The 19,179-nt window shown below is 42.6% G+C and overlaps 1 protein-coding gene across 3 annotated transcripts in view; it reads left to right on the top strand.

Annotated features, from left to right (window-relative positions):
* The first annotated feature begins 2,239 nt into the window (after window positions 1-2,239).
* The window catches only part of NSMCE1 (NSE1 homolog, SMC5-SMC6 complex component), a 35,251-nt gene continuing 18,311 nt past the window's right edge, over window positions 2,240-19,179 (top strand). Inside the window, exons 1-2 of one of the 3 annotated variants that reach the window (XM_068968992.1) lie at window positions 2,240-2,276; window positions 9,210-9,356. In XM_068968992.1, the coding sequence (XP_068825093.1) occupies window positions 9,221-9,356 (136 nt within the window). In that variant the 5' untranslated portion in view covers window positions 2,240-2,276; window positions 9,210-9,220. Of the gene's footprint in view, window positions 2,277-2,339; window positions 2,356-2,667; window positions 2,751-9,209; window positions 9,357-19,179 lie in introns of those variants that run through there. The other 2 variants (XM_068968994.1, XM_068968993.1) reach the window with 2 other exon arrangements.

Raw genomic sequence — 19,179 nt, forward strand, 5'->3', positions numbered from 1 at the left:
TTCAGCAGAATGACAGTTTGCTAATTTTTGGAGAAAATAGAAAATAACAGGGGTGAGCCTTTGTCAAGTCATTTCACCTCCTTTCTTCCTGTTTCAGAGTGTCTCTCTTCCTGTCTAGGGTAAAAGTAATCCTTTCTATGTCCTTGACCCCATCCTCTCCTGTCTCCCCTGTTTTTGTTCTATTTTATTCCCTCTGCTCCTGCATCTCCTCTTCCTAAACCATCTTTCCTAAAAGTAGTCAGCAACCCCCACTTCAGCTTCCATGCAGCCACTTCTCTTGGAGGCCAACAAGCTTCCTCGCCTCTCTATGGGCTCTTATTGGCCCTCTGATTTTAAATTAGTGTCACTTCTTTCCTGATCTCTCCAGGATGCTGATGATACTGACTATGCCCTACTTCTCAAAACTCTCTCCTACCTATTTGCCCCGACACCATTGTCTTTTTCTTCTCTTTCTACCTCCTTTCTCGGCCCTTTGATCTTGAAACATCCCCAGCGTTTTCCACTCCTGGTCCTCAGTTTTTATTTCTCCACACACCAGGAAGCACAAGATTCATTACAAACGGGTGTAGTCTCTACCAAGCTTTGCACAAACACGGCCGTGGGAAAGTGCAGGCTGATTGTCACTACATTGCCCCACTTTTCAAGAGCTGTCAGATACCTCAGAGTTTTAACTGAAATGCTTCTACTTTAAATATGGATGATGAGCTGAAACTTTGCCAAAAACTTTGCAGAGTAAATAAACCATAGATGGTCTCATGAGGGTTGTTCTTTTCTTATTCGACTGCCCCTAAGGCAATTTATAAGGTATGCTTTATTAGTAGTGAAAATTCACATTTACTGAGGGTTTACTCTGTGCCAGACACTCTTGTAAGTGGTTTGCATTATTAACTCATTCAGTCTTCACAACAACCCTATCAACAAAGTGCTATTATTATCCTGCTTTATAGAAGGAGCAAACTGAGGTGGAGAGCTTCAGTACTTTGCCCTGGGTCTCAAGAGGTTTTAAGCAGGTTTCAAATCCAGATGGCCCAGCTCTGGAGCTCAAGCTTTTAACCACTATACTTTACTGCTTTCCTCCCCTTGTAGACGAGGGAACTGAAGTCCAGAGAAACTGAGAAGTTGTCCAAGATCACAGGAGTGGAAACCCCTCAAGAAGTGACTTGAAGCTATCATCACAGGGATAGACACTTGTACTTTCTACTGGTCTGTCATTAGTTACCTGTTGCCCCTGCTAGACTGCACGGCTAGCACTGAGACCAGGGACAGGAATACAAATATTTGTAAATATGAGTGTCCAGGAGATGCAAAACAGTCCTTTCACCTCTGTTAATAACGTCATTTACTTCTCACAACAATCCCCAGGTAAGACAGTAGTTAACATTTAATCACTTCCGTGCGTCATTATCCGAGAAGGCAATGGCACTCCACTCCAGTACTCTTGCCTGGGAAATCCCATGGGCGGAGGAGCCTGGTAGGCTGCAGTCCATGGGGTCGCGAAGAGTCGGACACGACTGAGCGACTTCACTTTCACTTTCATGCACTGGAGAGGGAAATGGCAACCCACTCCAGTGTTCCTGCCTGGAGAATTCCAGGGACGGGGGTGCCTGGTGGGCTGCTGTCTATGGGGTCGCACAGAGTCGGACACGACCGAAGTGACTTAGCAGTAGCAGTAGCAGTGCGCCATTATAGCTTTTAAACCTCACAAACACAGTTTCATTGGTACTATTATTATCCCCATTTGACAGAATAAGAAACTGAGGTTCAGTGCAGCTCAGTGACTTGCACAAGATCCGGCAACCAGTACGTGGCAAAGCCAGGATTCTAGTTTAGGCTATTTGACAACAGAGGCCTCGTTCTTGACCATGGGGCAAACACTATCTGTTCTAAAGATGGGAAACTGCCCCAGGAGAGCATTAAGTTGTGCCCGTGGAATCGAACCCACTACGTAGGGCACACAGCACTCTTTTCCTTCCTCTTCTTGGGCCGGGGGGTGCCACTGTGAGGTGGAAGGCGGAGGACGAGAAGAGGAAGCCCTTTCCCATAAGGTACAGAGAGTCGCGTAGGATGCTCTAACTCCGGACCTAATTGACAGATCCCGCGACACCATGGCAACGGCGCGGGCTGCAGAACGGAAGTGCGTCACCCTATGGGAGGGCTAGATCTGCGATGGCAACCAATGGGAGCGCCACATCCGCGTTCGCTCCGCCTAGAAGGAGGGGCCGAACCCTCCTTTCTGCCTTCGTCGTCGTCTGTGTGGACTGCGCTTGGGCGCTGTGGTGGGTAATCTGGATGTCCGGGCGGGAGGCTGAAGGGAAAAGAAAACGGCCGCCTCGAAAGGCGAGGGGCGGGCAGCAGGTGCGGTCAGGCCCCGGGGTCGGTCCCGTGGTGTGGCACAGTGTGTCGCCGGGGTCCGGGGGCCTGGGGCTTCTCAGTTCCTGGTGGGGAAACTGAGGCCCCGAGAGGGGCAGGCTGGAAGCTAGGCCCTTACACGGAGACAGACGTTTTAAAGTCGTAATATTAGGTGAAGAAATACTTTAAATCAGAATATTAGCTGTAAAAGCGAAATACAAAATTGACGAATCTGAATAAGTACGGCCTTCCACTGACCATGCTTTCAGTGTTGACAGCCTCTGTGCTTCCCTACTATTTTGGGTACAGAACTTCTTACCTTGTACAAGTGCGCAGCGCCTCATTTCAAAGCCCTGAGGCTACATGTGTTCAGAATGCCGAATTTCTCGAGTTTTCCAAAGGTAATGTACATGCATTGTAGGTCCTGTCATATCTTCAGCAGGGTCTTGAGCAGTGTCTTGTAATCAGATACTTTTTTCACAGCTAAATATATGCGTATGTACACATATATTATAGAGGTTAAGCAACAACCCTAAATAACCTCCCCTTAGGTTAGATCAGGTTTTCAAACTTAAAAGAGTTGGTTTTGAGAGTGTGTTCGATTTGAGAATTGCAGAGAAGGGACCTGGATGATAATTTTATTGTTCACTCATATTTCTTGAATATTTGAACCGAGGATGTCAGAATTCCTAACTCTGCTTTTGTATGGTCACTCCCTGTCTCCATTACTAATTCTGTTGCCTTCTACCCTCTCAGCCTCAGGTTCCTCATCTGTAAAATAGGCTCATGCTTTCTTCATAAGATTCTGGCAAGGATGAAATGAGACTGCACATGAAGCATTTACACTGTGTCTGGCACTTGGCACAGATGGTTGTGTTTGAGATTTTCTTATTCCACAAACTTTTCTATTTATAAATTACATGGGTAGGTAATACATATCCATGGTTAACCCCTGCCCCCTTCATAGAGGCAACTGACTTCAATGCACAAACAAGCCTGTTTTTTACCCTCTATTCCCCCCCTGCTTTGCCCCCAGATTATAGCGCTGTATACCGTTCTGTACCTCTTCCTTCTTATTAGCATTAATTTTGGCTCTTCCTTAACATACTTATATCATTTTCTTTTTTTTATTAAGATAGTAACACACAACTATAAGTTTGAAGAACAAAAGTACAATGACCATCCACCACCTAGTTACGAAATAGAACATTATCATTTTCTCAAAGCCTACATTGAATTCTTTTCTTCCCTCCCGGAAGATAACCACTGCCCTGAATATTGTGTTATCATTCCCTTGTTCTTCTTTGTAGTTTTTAGAATTGTCTCATTCATGCAATGTACGGATTTGCTAGTTTTTAGATTCTATATAAATGGGATCCAGATATATATTTTGTGCGTTGATTCTTGCACATAATGTTACGTCTAAGAGATGCATCCATATTGCCATGAGTAGCTCTACTTCATTGCTGCTTTGAATTCCATGGTATGTTTATAAATGCCTTTATGTAGATATTCTTGAGTTGAAACTGTTGCCGGATTTTTGCTGTTACAGCATGCTACTTTTACCTTAGGAAGTTTATAAACGTACTTCCTGAGGTAAATGTGAAAGTTTCTGTAAGGCATATACCTAAGAGTGGTTTTGTGGGGATATCAGATTTGCTAATGTTATCAAATAAGCATCTGAAGTAATTAGAAGGGCTTATACTCTACCAGCAGTTGATGCAAGTTTCAGCCTCAACCATTTTTAAGAATGTATGCCTGTCTGATGATGGATAAGACATTAGTCACTGTGGTTTAACACTTATTTGCCTGGTGCCAGATTGAACCTTTCTTATCTTAATTTATTAATCACTTGTGCATTCTCTTCATAAAATTCTCCATGTTCATTTTTCTCCTCCAGTTGTCTTCCTCTTACTGATTTGTAAGAGGTTTTTTTTTTGTTAAATCTCATTATGGATCTTTTGTGGTTTAAATGTGTTTCAAATATCTTCTAGTTTGAGCTTGTCTTCTGTTTCTGACTCCCCTGCTTTCTGTTTTTGGTGAGCAAAGTTCTTAATTTTAACAGTTGATTTATCAGTGTATTGTATGGTTTGTTTTTTTCATATCTTTTTAAAGAAGCCCTTTCCTACCTTTGGGTCCTAAAGACAAACTCCTGTGTTGTCTAAAAGTTTTATAATGTTCCTTTCTTATGACCTTAACCCTCAAGAATTGATTTTTGTGGATACTGTGAAATAAGTGTCTAATTTTATTTTTATTTTGTTCATGTATGTATAATGGGCTGTCCTGGCACCTTTCATTGAAAAGTGCTTTTCCCTGAAGTTCCATTTCTGCAGCATGCCAAGTATCCATATATATACCCTTTTCTATTCCTTAGTTGTCTGTTCTGTTCCATTGGCCTTGTTTGTCCATTTCTGTACTATTATCACAACTTTATTATTATTATCACACTTTATTCATTACTCTAGCTGTATATTAAGTCTTGGTACCTGGTATGACAAGTCCTCCAGGAATGTCTTTGCCGTTTTGTGTTTACATTTTCCATATACATTTTAGAATCATCTTGTCAAATCACACACAGTCAAGCCCACCAAGCCTGTTAGGATTTTGATTGGAATTGTTTTGATTCAGTTACACTGGATCACTTTGAATTATAAAGTAACTGCTTTTAACTTTTCATCCTTAAGTGTTCTGTGTGCTGTGGTTTTTGTAGATGTCATTTAGTAAAGGAAGTTTCCTTTTATGCCAAGTCTGTTAAGAGTTTCTATATGAATGAATGTTGAATTTTATCAGCTATTATTTTCTGCATCTATTAGGATGATTGTGTGCTTTTTCTTCTTTATTCTACTAATATGATTGTTGATGTTGTTGTTTAGTTGCTAGGTCATGTCCAGCTCTTTTGCGACCCCATGAACTGCCAGGCTCCTCTCTCTATGGGATTTCCCAGGCAGGAGTACTGGAGTGGGTTGCCATTTCCTTCTCTGGGGGATCTTCCCAATCCAGGTTGCTCACATTGATTTTGTCCCCTGACCCCTCCAGCTTTATTGAGATATTATTGACAGATGCCATTTGATTGACTTTCAGTGTTAAACCCTTGCTTGATCACAACCTATCATTCTTTTCGCGTTGCTGGATTCGGTTTGTTAATTTTTTTGTTTAGGCCTACTGCATCTGTGCTCATGAAAAATATTGAACTTTTCATGTTACTTTCTTTTGACGTCTTTGGTAGGTTTCCGTGCCCAACTTATGTCGGCCTTATCAGATGCTTTGGGGACAGCTTGCTCTTTTTCCGGCTCTGTGATAGTTTGTGTAACATTTGAAATTATTTGTTTCTAGAATACTTAGTAGAACTTCTTGATAAATCCATTGGGACCTGAAGTTTTCTTTGTGGGAAGATAAATTTCCCATAAAATGTCTATAATGGTTATAAAATTGTTTATGTTTTAAAATAATCATTCATTTTGAATGAGTTCCTATGACTGTATACATATTTAAAATTCAGGTTATTTTAATTTGTCTATAATATCTTTTTAAAACGTTTATGTCTGCATTTGGTTTCCCTTTTTCATTCCAAATGTTATTTATTTATAAATTTTATCTCTCTTCTTGAAAAATCTTGTCAGAGGTTTGTCACTTAATTATTTTTTTCAAAGAATTAATTTTAGTTCTGTTGACCTTTTGAGATATGTACTTATTTTCTATTTCATTAATTTCTGGTCTTTGGTTTTTTCGTTCTTTAACTTTCTTTGTATTTAATTTGCTGTTATTATTTTTATAGCTTCTTGATATGGGTGTCTAACTCACTAATTTTCATGCCCTCCCTCCTCAAGTATATATAAAAATTTAAGGCTATTAATTTCTTTCTTCTGTTTTAGTTTCCTTCTACTGGTTTCTGTGTGTAATATTTTGTTATTTTCAGTTCAAAATATTTTCTAATTTCCATTAATAATTCCTCTTTAATAATGGCTTATTTAGGAGTATGTTTCTTAAATTCTAAACAACTTTTTTAGTTTTCATTTCTGGTTTCCACCTGTATTGCATTGCTGTCAGAGAACATACTCTGAATGAGACCAGTCCTTTACAGTTTGCTGAGACTTGCTTTCTGGCCCATATGTGGCAGTTTGCAAAATTATTCTGAGTATGCTTAAAGATTCTGTATTCTGTTGCTGTTGGGTGCAGTGTTTTATGCATGTCCATCGGATTAAGCTTTTTGCTGCGTTTTACAAGTCTTTTCTATAAACTTACAGATTCTTTTTATTCATTTTATCAGTGATTGAGAGGGCTATGTTAAAATCTTCCACTATAGTTATGGATTTATGTGTTTATTTTTGTAGGTCTGATTATTTCTGCCTTAACTGTTTGGAGGCTCTGTTACTAGGTGCTTAAACATTTAAAATTGTTAGAGCTTCTTTGGAACCGAACCTTTGTATCATTTTATGGGGACCATCTTTATCTCTATTAATAATTTCTGCCCTAAAGTCTATTTTGTGTCATATTAATATTTGGTTAGTTGGCAGAGTGTGTATTTTCCTATCCTTTTACTGTAAATTTTTTGGCATTCTTATGTTTTAGAAGTAACTTCTATGTCATATAGCTAGGTTTTATTCATTATTCAATTTGGCAAGTTTTTGATCTGATTTAACAGCCTGGCTGCATCATCTATTTAAAGACCCTTAATTTGGAGAACCTGAGTTTCCATAGTCTCTAGGATAAAAGTCCACAGAATATTCTGTTCTTGTCCCTGGAACAACCACTGACAATTAAGGGTGTACTCAGTACTAAAACGGACTTCCCAGGTGGCTCAGTGGTAAAGAATCCACCTGTCAGTGCAGGAGACGTGGGTTCGATCCCTGGTTGGAAAGATCCCCTGGAGTAGGAAATGGTAACCCACTCCAGTATTTTGCCTGGGAGATCTTGTGGACAGAGGAGCCTGACGTGCTACTGTCCATGGGGTTGCAAAGAGTCAGACATGGCTGAGCAACTGAGCATGCACACACAGTACCTAAAAATAGAATGAATGAATGAGATATTCTATCCTAATGATAGGAAATACACTTGGCCGGACTTGAGCACTGGCTGGAGCTGAGTCAACCCCAGAGAAGAGAAGGGTCAGAGTTTGAAGATCAGGTCTGTGGTGTCTGAATGTCTGCGTGGACTGTAACACCCGAACCAGTGATTCCGGAAGGAGGAGGACTGCAGGGAGGAAAAGGGTTGAGGAAGGAAAAGGTGGGTCCAGTTTAGGATTGGTTGAGATTGAGATGCTGGTGAGATATACTCGAGGGTAGCTAGCAGGCAGGCAGAGGGGCTGGTCGTGAGATAGTGTGTCTTCCTAGTTCTGAGGCTCAGCCAATGATGCCGTCAGAAAGAATAGTAACCTTTTTGCATATCTCCTGGTGCTAGTTCTTGACAAACCCTTGGTAGTCATATTTCATTTAAACTTCATCGTATGTGTTAGAGATGGTATCATCCCTATTTTATAGATGAAAAGACTGAGGTTAAGCATATTAGCTAAATCTGTGTTTTTTCTGTTATATTTCTCTAAGGTAATAGTGACTTTCTGATGAGATCATGGCATCATGGGAAGTGGATGTTAAAACCTCAGGATTCCAAGCCCCTCCGCAGTCAGAACTTCCAGAAAAGACCTGGAGATCTGCATTTGTAATGCACGAGTTGGGTGATTCTTAAGATCAGGCGAGTCTGGCACGCACTGGTCTCGGAGCCCTTTGTGTAGTTCTAAACCCCAGGTCTTACCCCTGCACCGCACCACCTCTCTGTGGCAGAAGCAGGCCTTTAGATCAGACTTGCGCTTTTTTTAAAATCAAGGCTCCTTTTATCAGCTCTGATCTTTGTGGTTTGTGGAAAGATAGCGTTTTAGTAGAGAGCAAGGAGATTTTCAAAACACCCTGCAGTCCTAGCACAACAGTTGTTTTATCAGTGGTGTGGGAGAGGAGAGGGAAACCAGCTCTTATTGTTTCCTCTCATCTCTCTAAGCAGTGAATGTTATTCTAATTTTATAGTGAGAAATGGGACCTCAGCTAAATTTATCCCAAACCATAGACCTGGTGGGAGGTTGAGCCAACTTTCAGACTCAGAATTGTCTACTAGTAAAAATAGCTAACTTTTTTTTTTTTTTTTTTACAAGCATTTAGACTGTTACCCCCAGGCTCCTATATGTATTTTTTTAAATTGAGGTATAGTTGTTACACAATATTTTAAGTTTCAGGGGTACAACAGAGTGATTCACAATTTTTAAAGGTTATACTCCGTTTATAGTTGTCACAGGCTGTTATGTTCTTTGTTCGTTTTTCCTCATAGTAATTCTAAGGAGGATGTTTCTGTCCTTTTCACTTAACAGATCAGAAACTGAAGCACGTAGAGGGTCCATTTCCCTATTTCACGCACCCGTGTGGTGGAGCAACCTGTGAAACCTGGCGTTCTGGCTGCTTCCAGAGTCCATTATTTTCACCAGTTGTTTAGTTGCTAAGTTGTGTCTGACTCTTTTGTGACCCAATAGACGGTAGCCTGTGAGGCTCCTCTGTCCATGGGATTTCCCAGGCAAAAACACTGGAGGAGGGTTCCATTTCCTCCTCCAGGGGATCTTCCCAATCCAGGGATTGAACCCACGTCTCCTGCATTGGCAGGCAGGTTCTTTACCACTGAGTCACCAGGGAAGCTCAAGCTTCTTACCTCTGCACAGTGCTGATGTGCCTTGTCCCTGACTTGTGTCCTTTTCATCTTTGTACTAATCAGCGTGATGAACTTGATTCTAGAAACTGTCACAAACTTGTAGACTGGAACACAGCGTGGAGCATCGCTTCTGGTGTGCTCGGACGTGACTGGATTTCCTTTGCTTCCTTTTTTAGTTCCTCCATCCATGCAGGGCAACACGAGGAGAACGGGCATCATGACCGATGTCCACCGGCGATTTCTGCAGCTGCTGATGACTCACGGTGTGCTGGAAGAGTGCGACATCAAGCGCTTGCAGAAGCACTGCTATAAGGTCCATGACTGTGAGTACCCTGCCCTGCTCCCAGGCTGCTCTGCCGCCGTATGATCGGGGGCTAGTGATGCTGGGCTGACGCCGCGCACCCAGTCCACCGATGCTCCCGACCTGGGCATTCAGGTCTGTCACTGTCTCACACCAGCCCATCTTGCTCATCTTCAACTCTTGATTTTTTTTTTAAAAGTAAATGTGACGCTTAGCCCAGTGGCTAAGAATCTGGACTCTGATGGCTGGATAGTTATGGTTCACACTAAAGCTCTAGCGCCTTCTCTAGTCTGAGTTTCTTCACTTCTAAAATGAGGATTTTTATTTGTACTTGGCACCCGAGGTGGCTCAAAGGCTTAAGAGACATGATACGAGCTAAACACCTGGCATGGAAGGTGCTCCTTTGGCTATTGACGTAAGAGGGCAGCTTCGCACAGCAGTGAAGGGCACAGCCTTAGACTTGGCCCAGCTGGTAAAGCTCATCCCTGCCTTGGGCCAGCTGTGGGCATTGGGAGCGTCTTCTTAGTGGGTTGTTGGGAGAAGCAAAGATAATACACGTGGAGCACTTAGAGACAGGACCTGGTTTCCGTAACTGGAGGGCTCAGGAGAAGCAAGAGGATCCATTTGGACAGATCAGTGAAATCCACATTCGTAGATCTTACTCAGCTGAATGTCAGTGTGGGTAGATCTCATTGAGTGAAAAAGTTGGTAAATTATACTTATTGTACAATGTCATTGTGCTGAGTATTTTGTAAAACGTAACGATCTTTACTGTTCGTGAATACATACGTCTGCGTGTAGAAATCTAAAAGTGGACTCTTAAAGGATGTGGGGTGCGCTGTGCGGTGCTTGTCTTTGGGGAGAGGAGGAGGGGGATCATTTTGTCATTAGAAATCAATGGACACCTCATTGTTTATTTGTTCTTTGAAAAAGAAAAAGACTTGAAGTAAATGTGACATTATTAGGATAGTGTAGTCGTTGTCCTGATTAACAGGAATAAGTGTTTTTTTATTGTATGTTTTTGTCTTTCTGTAGTTTTGTGAGTTTTTTTGGCTGTATCAGACCTTAGTTGCGGCATGAAGGCGCTTCCTTGTGTCATGCAGGATCTTTCATTGCGATGCGCGGACTCTAGTTACGATGTGTGAACTCAGTAGTTGCAACATTCAGGCATAGTTGCAACATTCAGGCATAGTTGCTCTGCGGCTTGTGGGATCTTAGTTCTGTGAACACGGATTGAACCCATGCCCCCTCCTCCATTCCTGCATTGCAAGGCAGATTCTTAACCACTGGACCACGAGGGAAGGCCCTCTTTTGGTATTTTTAATTTTCAAAAGAAGTAGTGAGCTAAGCCAAGAGGGCTGGGGTAAGGTATGAGCGGGGCACTGGGGACACTGGTCAAGGGACCTGAGACCAGCTGCCTCGTTAGAGAACTGGAGTCTGTGGTGTGACGGAGGCAGAAGCCAGGTCCCCAGGAGCTGAGGGGGGAAGAGCAGTAAGGGGAGACGGCAAGTACAGAGCAGTGTCCTTCCTGATGTGCAGGAGGAGGTGGACAGAAGAGGGTGGCGTTTAGAGAGGAGGCAGGTTTGAAGTGGCTGGTCCGCTGATGTGTTCATGGGAAATTCTGGGAGCTGGATGGTGCATGGCAACAAGTTAAAAGCTTGGCGGGGCCCTCAATAAGGAATCCCTTTAAACTCCCCTCGATCCTTTGTGTCCAAACTTAATTGACATATGAACCTTGGGAAACTTTGGACAAGAACATATGCTCTGTGGGAAGAGAACGTGTTCTTGTGGTGTGTAGGTTTACAGGTTATGAAGAGCCTGTAATTGTACTCCATAGTCATGGGTTTGTTTGTTTGTTTGTTTTTGTTTTTTAACTCTGTGGACATTGCAGACCTTCTGGAAGGATTTGAAGCAAGACAGTGACATAGTTATTGCTATGCTTGAGACTTTCCTCCTGGTGAAAATATATCTGCTCTGATTGCCTGTACTGTGGTGGGTCGGGGTCTTTGGTGAGAGCCTCAACCCTCTCCAATATTCTTGCCTGGAAAATCCCATGGGCAGGGGAGCCTGGCCAGCTGCAGTCCACGGGATTGCAAAGAGATGACTGAGTGACTCATACTTTCACTTTTCGCTTTTCCTTTATAGAAATGGAATATTACACCTGTCAAGCTACCTTTTCTTGCTCTTTAAAAAATACAGCAGGACTTTAACCCTGGCCATCAGTGTCCTCCAACGATAGGCAGAGTCATGTTTTTCTTAATCTTACTTACATGACAGTTCCGTCTCTCTTTTAGTTTTTTACCGAAGTTCTGACCTTGAGCTTTATTGTTGATGGGGAAGTTTCAGAGCTGACTGTAAGGAGCTGAATGATGCCTCAGTACTAAGAATGAAAGTGTTTTTGCCTTTATCTGACCTTTAAAGTTGTCATGACCTAATTTAGGAAAGTCCTATAAAATGTGTCTAGGAATTGATTTATTCCTCACATCTCACATACCGTTTCTGTTCATCAAGATCTGGTTATGGCTAGGATAGTCAGGATAGAACTGTAGATGTTTTCTCCCATCCTTCGTTAAAAAAAAGGAGAGTGAGAGAGAAAAGCTTGTTTTTAAGTGTCAGTGTTATTTGAGAGATTAATATCCCCAAGGGATGATAAAAAGAAAGCATCTAAAATTAAGTAAAAGCTTAGAAGACTAAGATTATTAATCTCCTATCGTTTGAAGAGATTCCTAGGAAATTCCCCATTTACCAACTAGAAAAATGTTTAGGTCCTCAGAGAAGGATGAAGCAAAGAAGTTGTTGAAACTGCACGTTATTCTCCTTGCAGTTTCCCGCAGCGTTCGTCCCTTTTATCAAAATACTTCCTAATTTGGGCTCCCCTGTTACTGTCATTAGGGGAAGACCAATTCCCCACATCTCTTGGCTAGTAAAGAATTTTTTTTTTTTGACATCCTGGTATGAAGCCTTGGCCTTTCTTCCTGGCACTGGAGCACCTTCGATTTTGGCCCAGGGCTTGTGTGCAAGCATGTGGCCATCCGGCAACACTTCCTGAGATTCCCTGGTGGGCCAGGCCTCTGGGCAAGGGCTGATGACACAGAGATAAACTTTACTCTGGGTTTTGTAAGTCATGTACACACAATCAGACAAGTCCAGTGTACGCCCCCTTGATGGGCGTGGGTACAGGAGGCCTGTGGAGTGCGGGTGAAGACGTGTGCTGGAGGATTTCCCCTTTTGACCAGGTTAGAGCAACAGGGACTCTTTACTTTCCTGACTGAAACAATTGAAAAATGGACAAAATACTTGCAGCCCTGAACTTTAGTCAGTGAAGGACAGCGATCTCTTGAGAGGTGAGCAATGAGGGTTTTTTCCATCTTGACACCAAATATTCGTTGTTGTTTTTTTTTTCCTGCCCCCCTCAACACTACCTTCCCAGTTCTCTACATACCACCCAGGTGTCCAAGAACTCAGTTCAGTTCTGACACTATGTATCTGGAGTTAGGTGTCAGATCCCACCAGTGAGGGAGGGACTTAGTCCTGTGAGATTTCACCTACTTCCTGTGCCAGTTGCAAGTCCTGGGCCACCCATTCTTCTGACTGACCGACTGTAAATCAAGGGTTCTTATGACACCCTCCTCAGGTTCAATACCTTGGTAGAATGGGTCTTAAAACTTAAAAAAACATGTTACTTGCCTTTGCTGGTTTATTATTTGTCTGACTGTTTGTATCCCCAGGGACTGTAGCCCACTAGGCTCCTCTGTCCATGGGATTCTCCAGACAAGAATACTGGAGTGGGTTGCCATTTCCTCCTCCAAGGGATCTTCCCAGTCTAGAGATTGAACCCACATCTCCTGTGTCTCCTGCGCTGCAGGTGGATTCTTTACCCACTGCACCGTTGGGGAAGCTTTCTAAGTTTACTGTAAAGGATACAACTCAAGAATAGTTGTGCAGATAAGACGCAAAGCCAGGCTCTGGCAGGCAGGGGTGGTTTAGAACCTCCACGCCCTCTCTGGGTGCTCCACCCTCCTAGGGCCTTGATGTGTTCACCGTCAGAGAAGGTCTCCAGATCTCAACATTTAGGGACTTTTTAGTGCAGTTTTAATCACATAGGTGTGATTGATCAAATCTTGGCTGATGGTGATTAGCTCAATTTCTGCTCCCCAGATTTGTGGGATGAGGCTGAAAGTTCCAAGCATCAAATCAAGGCTTGTTCTTTCTGCAAGCGGCCCTCATCCTGAAGTTAGTTAGGGACCTGCCAAGAGTCCCTAACTCATCAGAACAGAAGACCTGCCTGTCACCTTGTCACTCGGGAAATTCCAAGTGTTTTAGGAACTGTGTGCCAGGAACCGGGGACAGTGACCAAGGATCTTCTTACACCACAGGGAAGAGGGGGGTGAGCACGACAGTTGCCTCCACTCACTGCCGTGAGAGCGTCTTCAGGCCATGGCACGGAGGGAGCCAGGCAGAGCCAGACAGACTCTCTGAGCTGAGGAGATGGAGCTGAGAGTTCAGGAGACGAAAGCAGCTAGGGTTTGCAGGACAGGGTCCTGGAGAAGAGAGGTGCACGGAGAGAAGAGTAGAGATCTGTAGAGTTCCTCTCCACTCCTGTCAAGGGTTGAGCTGGGAACTGATCAGCAACGGAACTCCCTGAAGCTAAGAAACACTTGAGAAAAAGCATTAGGGAAGCAGTGTGGGATTTTCACATGGGGCTGGGAATAGTGCCTGTTCAGGCCCAGATGGCTTCCCTGGTAAATTCTATCAGACATTCAGGGAAGAAGTAATACCAGTTCTACCTTAGCTCCTCCAGAAACTTGAAGAGAACACTTCCCAAGTCATTCTGTAAGAGTTGCATTATCCTGATACTAAAACCAGACAGATACTGCAAGGAGAGAAAACTAAAGACCAAGATCCCTCCTGAATGTAGATGCTAAAATTCTTTTTATCTATTAATTTTTGGCCATACTGGGTCTTTGTTGCTGTGTGTGGGCTTTTGCTACTTGTGGTCCATGGGTTTCTCGTTGCCATGGCTTCTCTTGTTGCGGAGCATGGGCTCCAGGGCGCGTGGGCTTCAGTAGTTGTGGTGCGTGGGCTCAGTAGTTGTGGCTTAGTTGCCCTGAGGCTTGTGGGATCTTAGTTCCCAGACCAGGGATCGAACCCATGTCCCCTGACTTGGCAGGCGGATTCTTAACTAGACCACCAGGGAAATCCCTGTAGGTGTTAAAATTCTAAACACAATTTTTGCCAGTTTCATTCAGCAATATATAAAAAGGATGATATAAAATGACCAAGTAGGGTTTACCCCAAGAATGCAAGGGGTAAGCACTTGAAAATCAGTCAGTGTAGTAATTCACCATATTAGCAAACTAAAAAAGCAAAATCGTAAGATCATCTCAGTAGGTGCAGAAGAAGCATTTGACAAAATCCAGTTATCTACCCTGGCATGATGAAGCAGGAGTCTCTTACAGAAAACCAATGAGATCCTCCTGAGCAGGGTGTGAGCAAGATAAACAGGATCTCAGGGCTTAGAGCAGGAGAGAGGAATCAACAACTGTCTGCACAGAGTTGAAAAATCTAAAGTCTATTCTGATTAAAAAAAAAAAAAACCCTCAACAAATAAATAGGAAAGGAAGGGAACTTCCTTAACCCAATAAAGGGGATCTATGTAAAACTACAGCTAATATACTTAATTGTAAGAGACTGAATACTTTCCCCTTGATTTCAGGAGCAAGACAGGAATGTCTGTTCTCATTATTTCTGTTCATCATTGTACTAGAGGTTCTAGCCAGTGCACTCAGGCAAGGAAAAATAAAATAAAGGCATCCACATTGGAAAGGAAGAAGTAAAATTGTCTATTCACAGACGTGCTCATCTGTGTATTACAAAATCAGATGGAGTCTTTGAAAAAGCTACCAGAACTGATAAGTGGCTCTAGTAAAGTTGCAGGTTGCAAGATCAGTATACAAAAAATCATTTGCATTTTTTATGTGTTAGCAGTGAATCATCAGAAACTGAAAAAAAATTTTAAAGCACCAAATTTATATAGCATCAAACTATGAAATACTTAGGAATAAATCTGACAAAAGTTTGTAAGGAGCCCTGTAAACTGGAAATCCCAGAATACTGCTGAGAAAAATTTAAAAAGAGCTAAATAAATGGAGAGACACACCATGTTCATGGGGTGGAAAACTCAGTATTGCTAAGATACCAGTTTTCCTCAAAATGATATGTGTTAATAAATTCAACTCAATATCACTCAGATTGAAATGATTTGGTGGCATTTCAGGGGGCTTCAGGGAACTCTGATCCTTGATGTCGCAGCACAGAAAGAATCCAGTGAGAGGCAAAGTGATAGGTAAGAAGTGATTTATGAGAATAGGATGCTTGTGAGGCTTACAGATGGGCCAGCAAGAGGGTGGCATGTGCCAAGAACTTAGTGGGCTACAGTTTTATAATCACAGGAGAAGTGGGAAGGAGTTGAAAGACCACCTTCTTCCTCATTCTTGAGTAGATATCATGCTTCCCTTATCAGCTCCTCCAGGTTGGGCAGGGGAGTTTTTCTTGTTGCTACATGGTCAAGCTGGGACTTGTCATGGCACAGTGGAAATGAGCAAAAAGGTAGTAACATATGCTAAAAATTGTAAGTCATTTCAGGTTTTAGTATACTGTCACTTTTTTCTTAGACTTTTATTTTTGGTGCAAGCAGAGGGGTGCTTAGGAGTCATTAGCTCACTGGGCAGGATGCGGGTCTCGCGCCCCCACTCTTGTAGTCTCATTGCTGTAGGGTGTGTCTCATGCTCCTGCTCCATGGTTTTGTTGCTAAGCAAGCCTTCTTGGTTTTGTGGTTAAGCAAACCTGCTTTCTTGAGTGATCGTTAACTTTTGGGGGTCTCCCATACTCTTTGCTTTACTTACAGTCCCCTGAAAAGTGAAAGTCACTCAGTCATGTCCAAATCTAGCCTGGTAGACTGTAGCCTACCAGGCTCCTCTGTCCATCGAATTCTCGAGGCAGTAATACTGGAGTGGGTGGTAGCTGTTCCCTTCTCCAGGAGATCTTACCTGGATGGAACCCAGGTCTCCCACATTGCAGGCGGACTCTTTACTGTCTGAGCCACCAGGGAAGCCCTACAGTCCCTGAGCGGGATTAACTGTTTAATTACCTACTTTCCCCTTCTCTCTGTCCCTATCAGAATTCCAGCAGGGTCTCTTTTTTTTGTTGTTCTGTAGAAATTGAAAAGCTGATTCCAAAGTTCACATGGAAATCCAAAGAACCAGAAAGAGCAAAAACTGTTTTGAAGAAGACAATCAAACTTAGAGGATTAATGCTGATTAATTATCTGATTAATTAGGTTAATTAGGTCAATTAAGATGACCTGATTTTAAGACATTATATAACTAGACAGTGTGGTATTGGCATAAAGAAAGATCTACAGGTCAGTGGAATAGAAAGGAGACAGCTGATTTTTGACAGACATGCAAAGGCAACTCAGGGAAAATAGTCTTTTCAAAAAACAATGCTGAAATAATTAGATATCCATATTAAAAAAAGTGAACCTGAGTCAACTTTGCACCGTATATAAATGTTAAGATGAATCACATACCTAAACATAAAACCTAAAACTATCAGACTTCTAGAAGAAAATAAAGGAAGAAACCTTCATGACCTTGGATTAGGCAAAGATTTCTTGGATATGATCCATAAGAGAACGAATTGTTGATTGCACTTCAAAATTTTAAAATTCTGCTCTTTGAAATATACTTACTGCTTAGAGAATGAAAAGACAAGCCAAATACTGAGAGAAAATATTTGTATATCACATATCTGATAAAAGGTTTGTATCCAGAATACATAGAGGACTCTCAAAACTCAACAATTAGAAAACATACAACCCAATTAAAAAAGGGACAAAAGACTTGAACAGACACTTCACCAAAGAAGTTCTGTGGATGGCAGACGAGCACATGAAAAGATGCTTAATCCTTTCATTAGACCTTAGGGAAATGCAAACTAAGACCACAGTGAGGGACCACCACATGCCTATCAGAATATATGTGGTTTACAAGACTGTGTATCGCGTGCTGGCAAGACAGCGGAAGAGCTGGAGCACTCACTTCCAGATGCTATAGCCATCTTGAAAAATAGTGCGGCAGTTTCATGACAGCTATTTCTCTCTCATGTATTTGTTTTTAGGCTCGAGAAATGAAGATATGTGTCCACACAAAGGCTCATGCCTAAGTCTTCAGCGTAGGTTTACTTGTAATGGCCCCAAAATGAGAAAAACTAATTGTCCCATCGACAGGTGAACTGGTAGATGGACTGTGGTGTTATCCATCTGATGGTGGGTGCTACTTAGCATTAAAAAGGGACCAACCATTGCTATGTGCTACATTATGAATGAATCTCAACATGGTCATACCCAGTGGGGAAGCCAAGCAAAGGAGAGTATATATTGTATGAATCCATATATACACAGTTCTGGACAGCGCATACTTAGCTGCAGTGAGAGAAAGGAGTTCAGCGGTCTCCTGGGGATATGGCACAGGGGAGGGTAGTGAGGAGTGGGAGAGGGACTGCACACAGACACGAGGAGACTTTTCAGTGGTGATGGATATGCTTAGTATCTTGATTGTCGTGGTTTCAAGGGTGTAACATGTATCATAACTCACTAACTTGTGCCCTTTAAAATTGCAGGTGAATTATATCTGAACAAAGCTGTTTTAAAAAAATTCTGCATTTAAACCAGCTTTGCTCCTTGGTAGCTGTGTAACCTTGATGACGTCACTCAACCCCAGAGCTGTATGAATGGAACATATGGCATGTGATCTGTGGCCTGTCAGTGCCGTGTAGGGAAGTCAGCAGGTTTCCACAATGCAGCTCATTCTCTTGGTCTCATAAGGCCCTGTGTCATCAGTGTGGGACTCAATGAAAATAGATGCAGCATTCAGGAGAAGTATTCTTCCTACTTACCTGAAGAGGCCCCCTCCTCAAAATGACTCCCAAGACAGTTGGTGTTCAGTTTCTGAAAAACAAAACAGGCATGGAAACCTGAATTTTGAAGCCTTTGTAAGAGGCCCAGGAGCCCTTGGGAAGTAGGCATTTCTTCCTGATGATGTCAGGGAATGGTGTTGCCCCCCTTGGGGGATTGAGGGGGCCCTGAACCTGAACCTGACTCTTGGATGGAATGTGTGTCATTGATCATGTGGCTTTAAGGGCAGAAGCAAAATGTTGCCAGGTCCACAGTTTCATGGTAACAAGTCTCTCAAAGTTACTTGCCTTGTTAAACTCTGGGGGCTGGTCTTTCTGGTTTTGTGTGGTTGAACGTGTTGGGTTTTAGGGAATCATTGGGTGCAGCCTCCTTGTCTTACAGAGCAGGAAGTGGAAACCCCTGGAGTGTGAATTGCTGTGCGGCCTCTTCTCACACAGTGGCTCTGGGCTTCCCCCTCCACTGCCCCATGCTGCCTTCCACATTAGCTGCCTTGCTTGAAGCTCCTAGCCTTGCTTTTTAAATTTGTTTTTTATTTTGAAGTAGTTCCAAACTCACAGGAGAGTTGTAAGAACTTCCCCTACCCTGAATCATCTGAGAGTAGGTTACCAGTTTGAAATTCTGTTGCCCCTACATTCTTTAGCATGTGTTTCCTTCTAGCAAAGACATTCTACGTAACCACAGGACGACCATTAAAACCCAAACATTAACATTGATCATCACTATCGTCTGGTCCGTAGATCCCATTGGAGTTTCTCGAGTTGTCCCAACATTGTCTTTTTTAGCAAAGGAGCCACCCCAGTGTCACGTTACATTTAGTTGTCATATACAGTTTGTCGAAAGGACAAATTAGGTAGAATGTCTAAAATCT

This window comes from Capricornis sumatraensis, chromosome 3, assembly GCF_032405125.1.
Source record: "Capricornis sumatraensis isolate serow.1 chromosome 3, serow.2, whole genome shotgun sequence".
In the NCBI taxonomy this organism is placed as follows: Eukaryota; Metazoa; Chordata; class Mammalia; order Artiodactyla; family Bovidae; genus Capricornis; species Capricornis sumatraensis.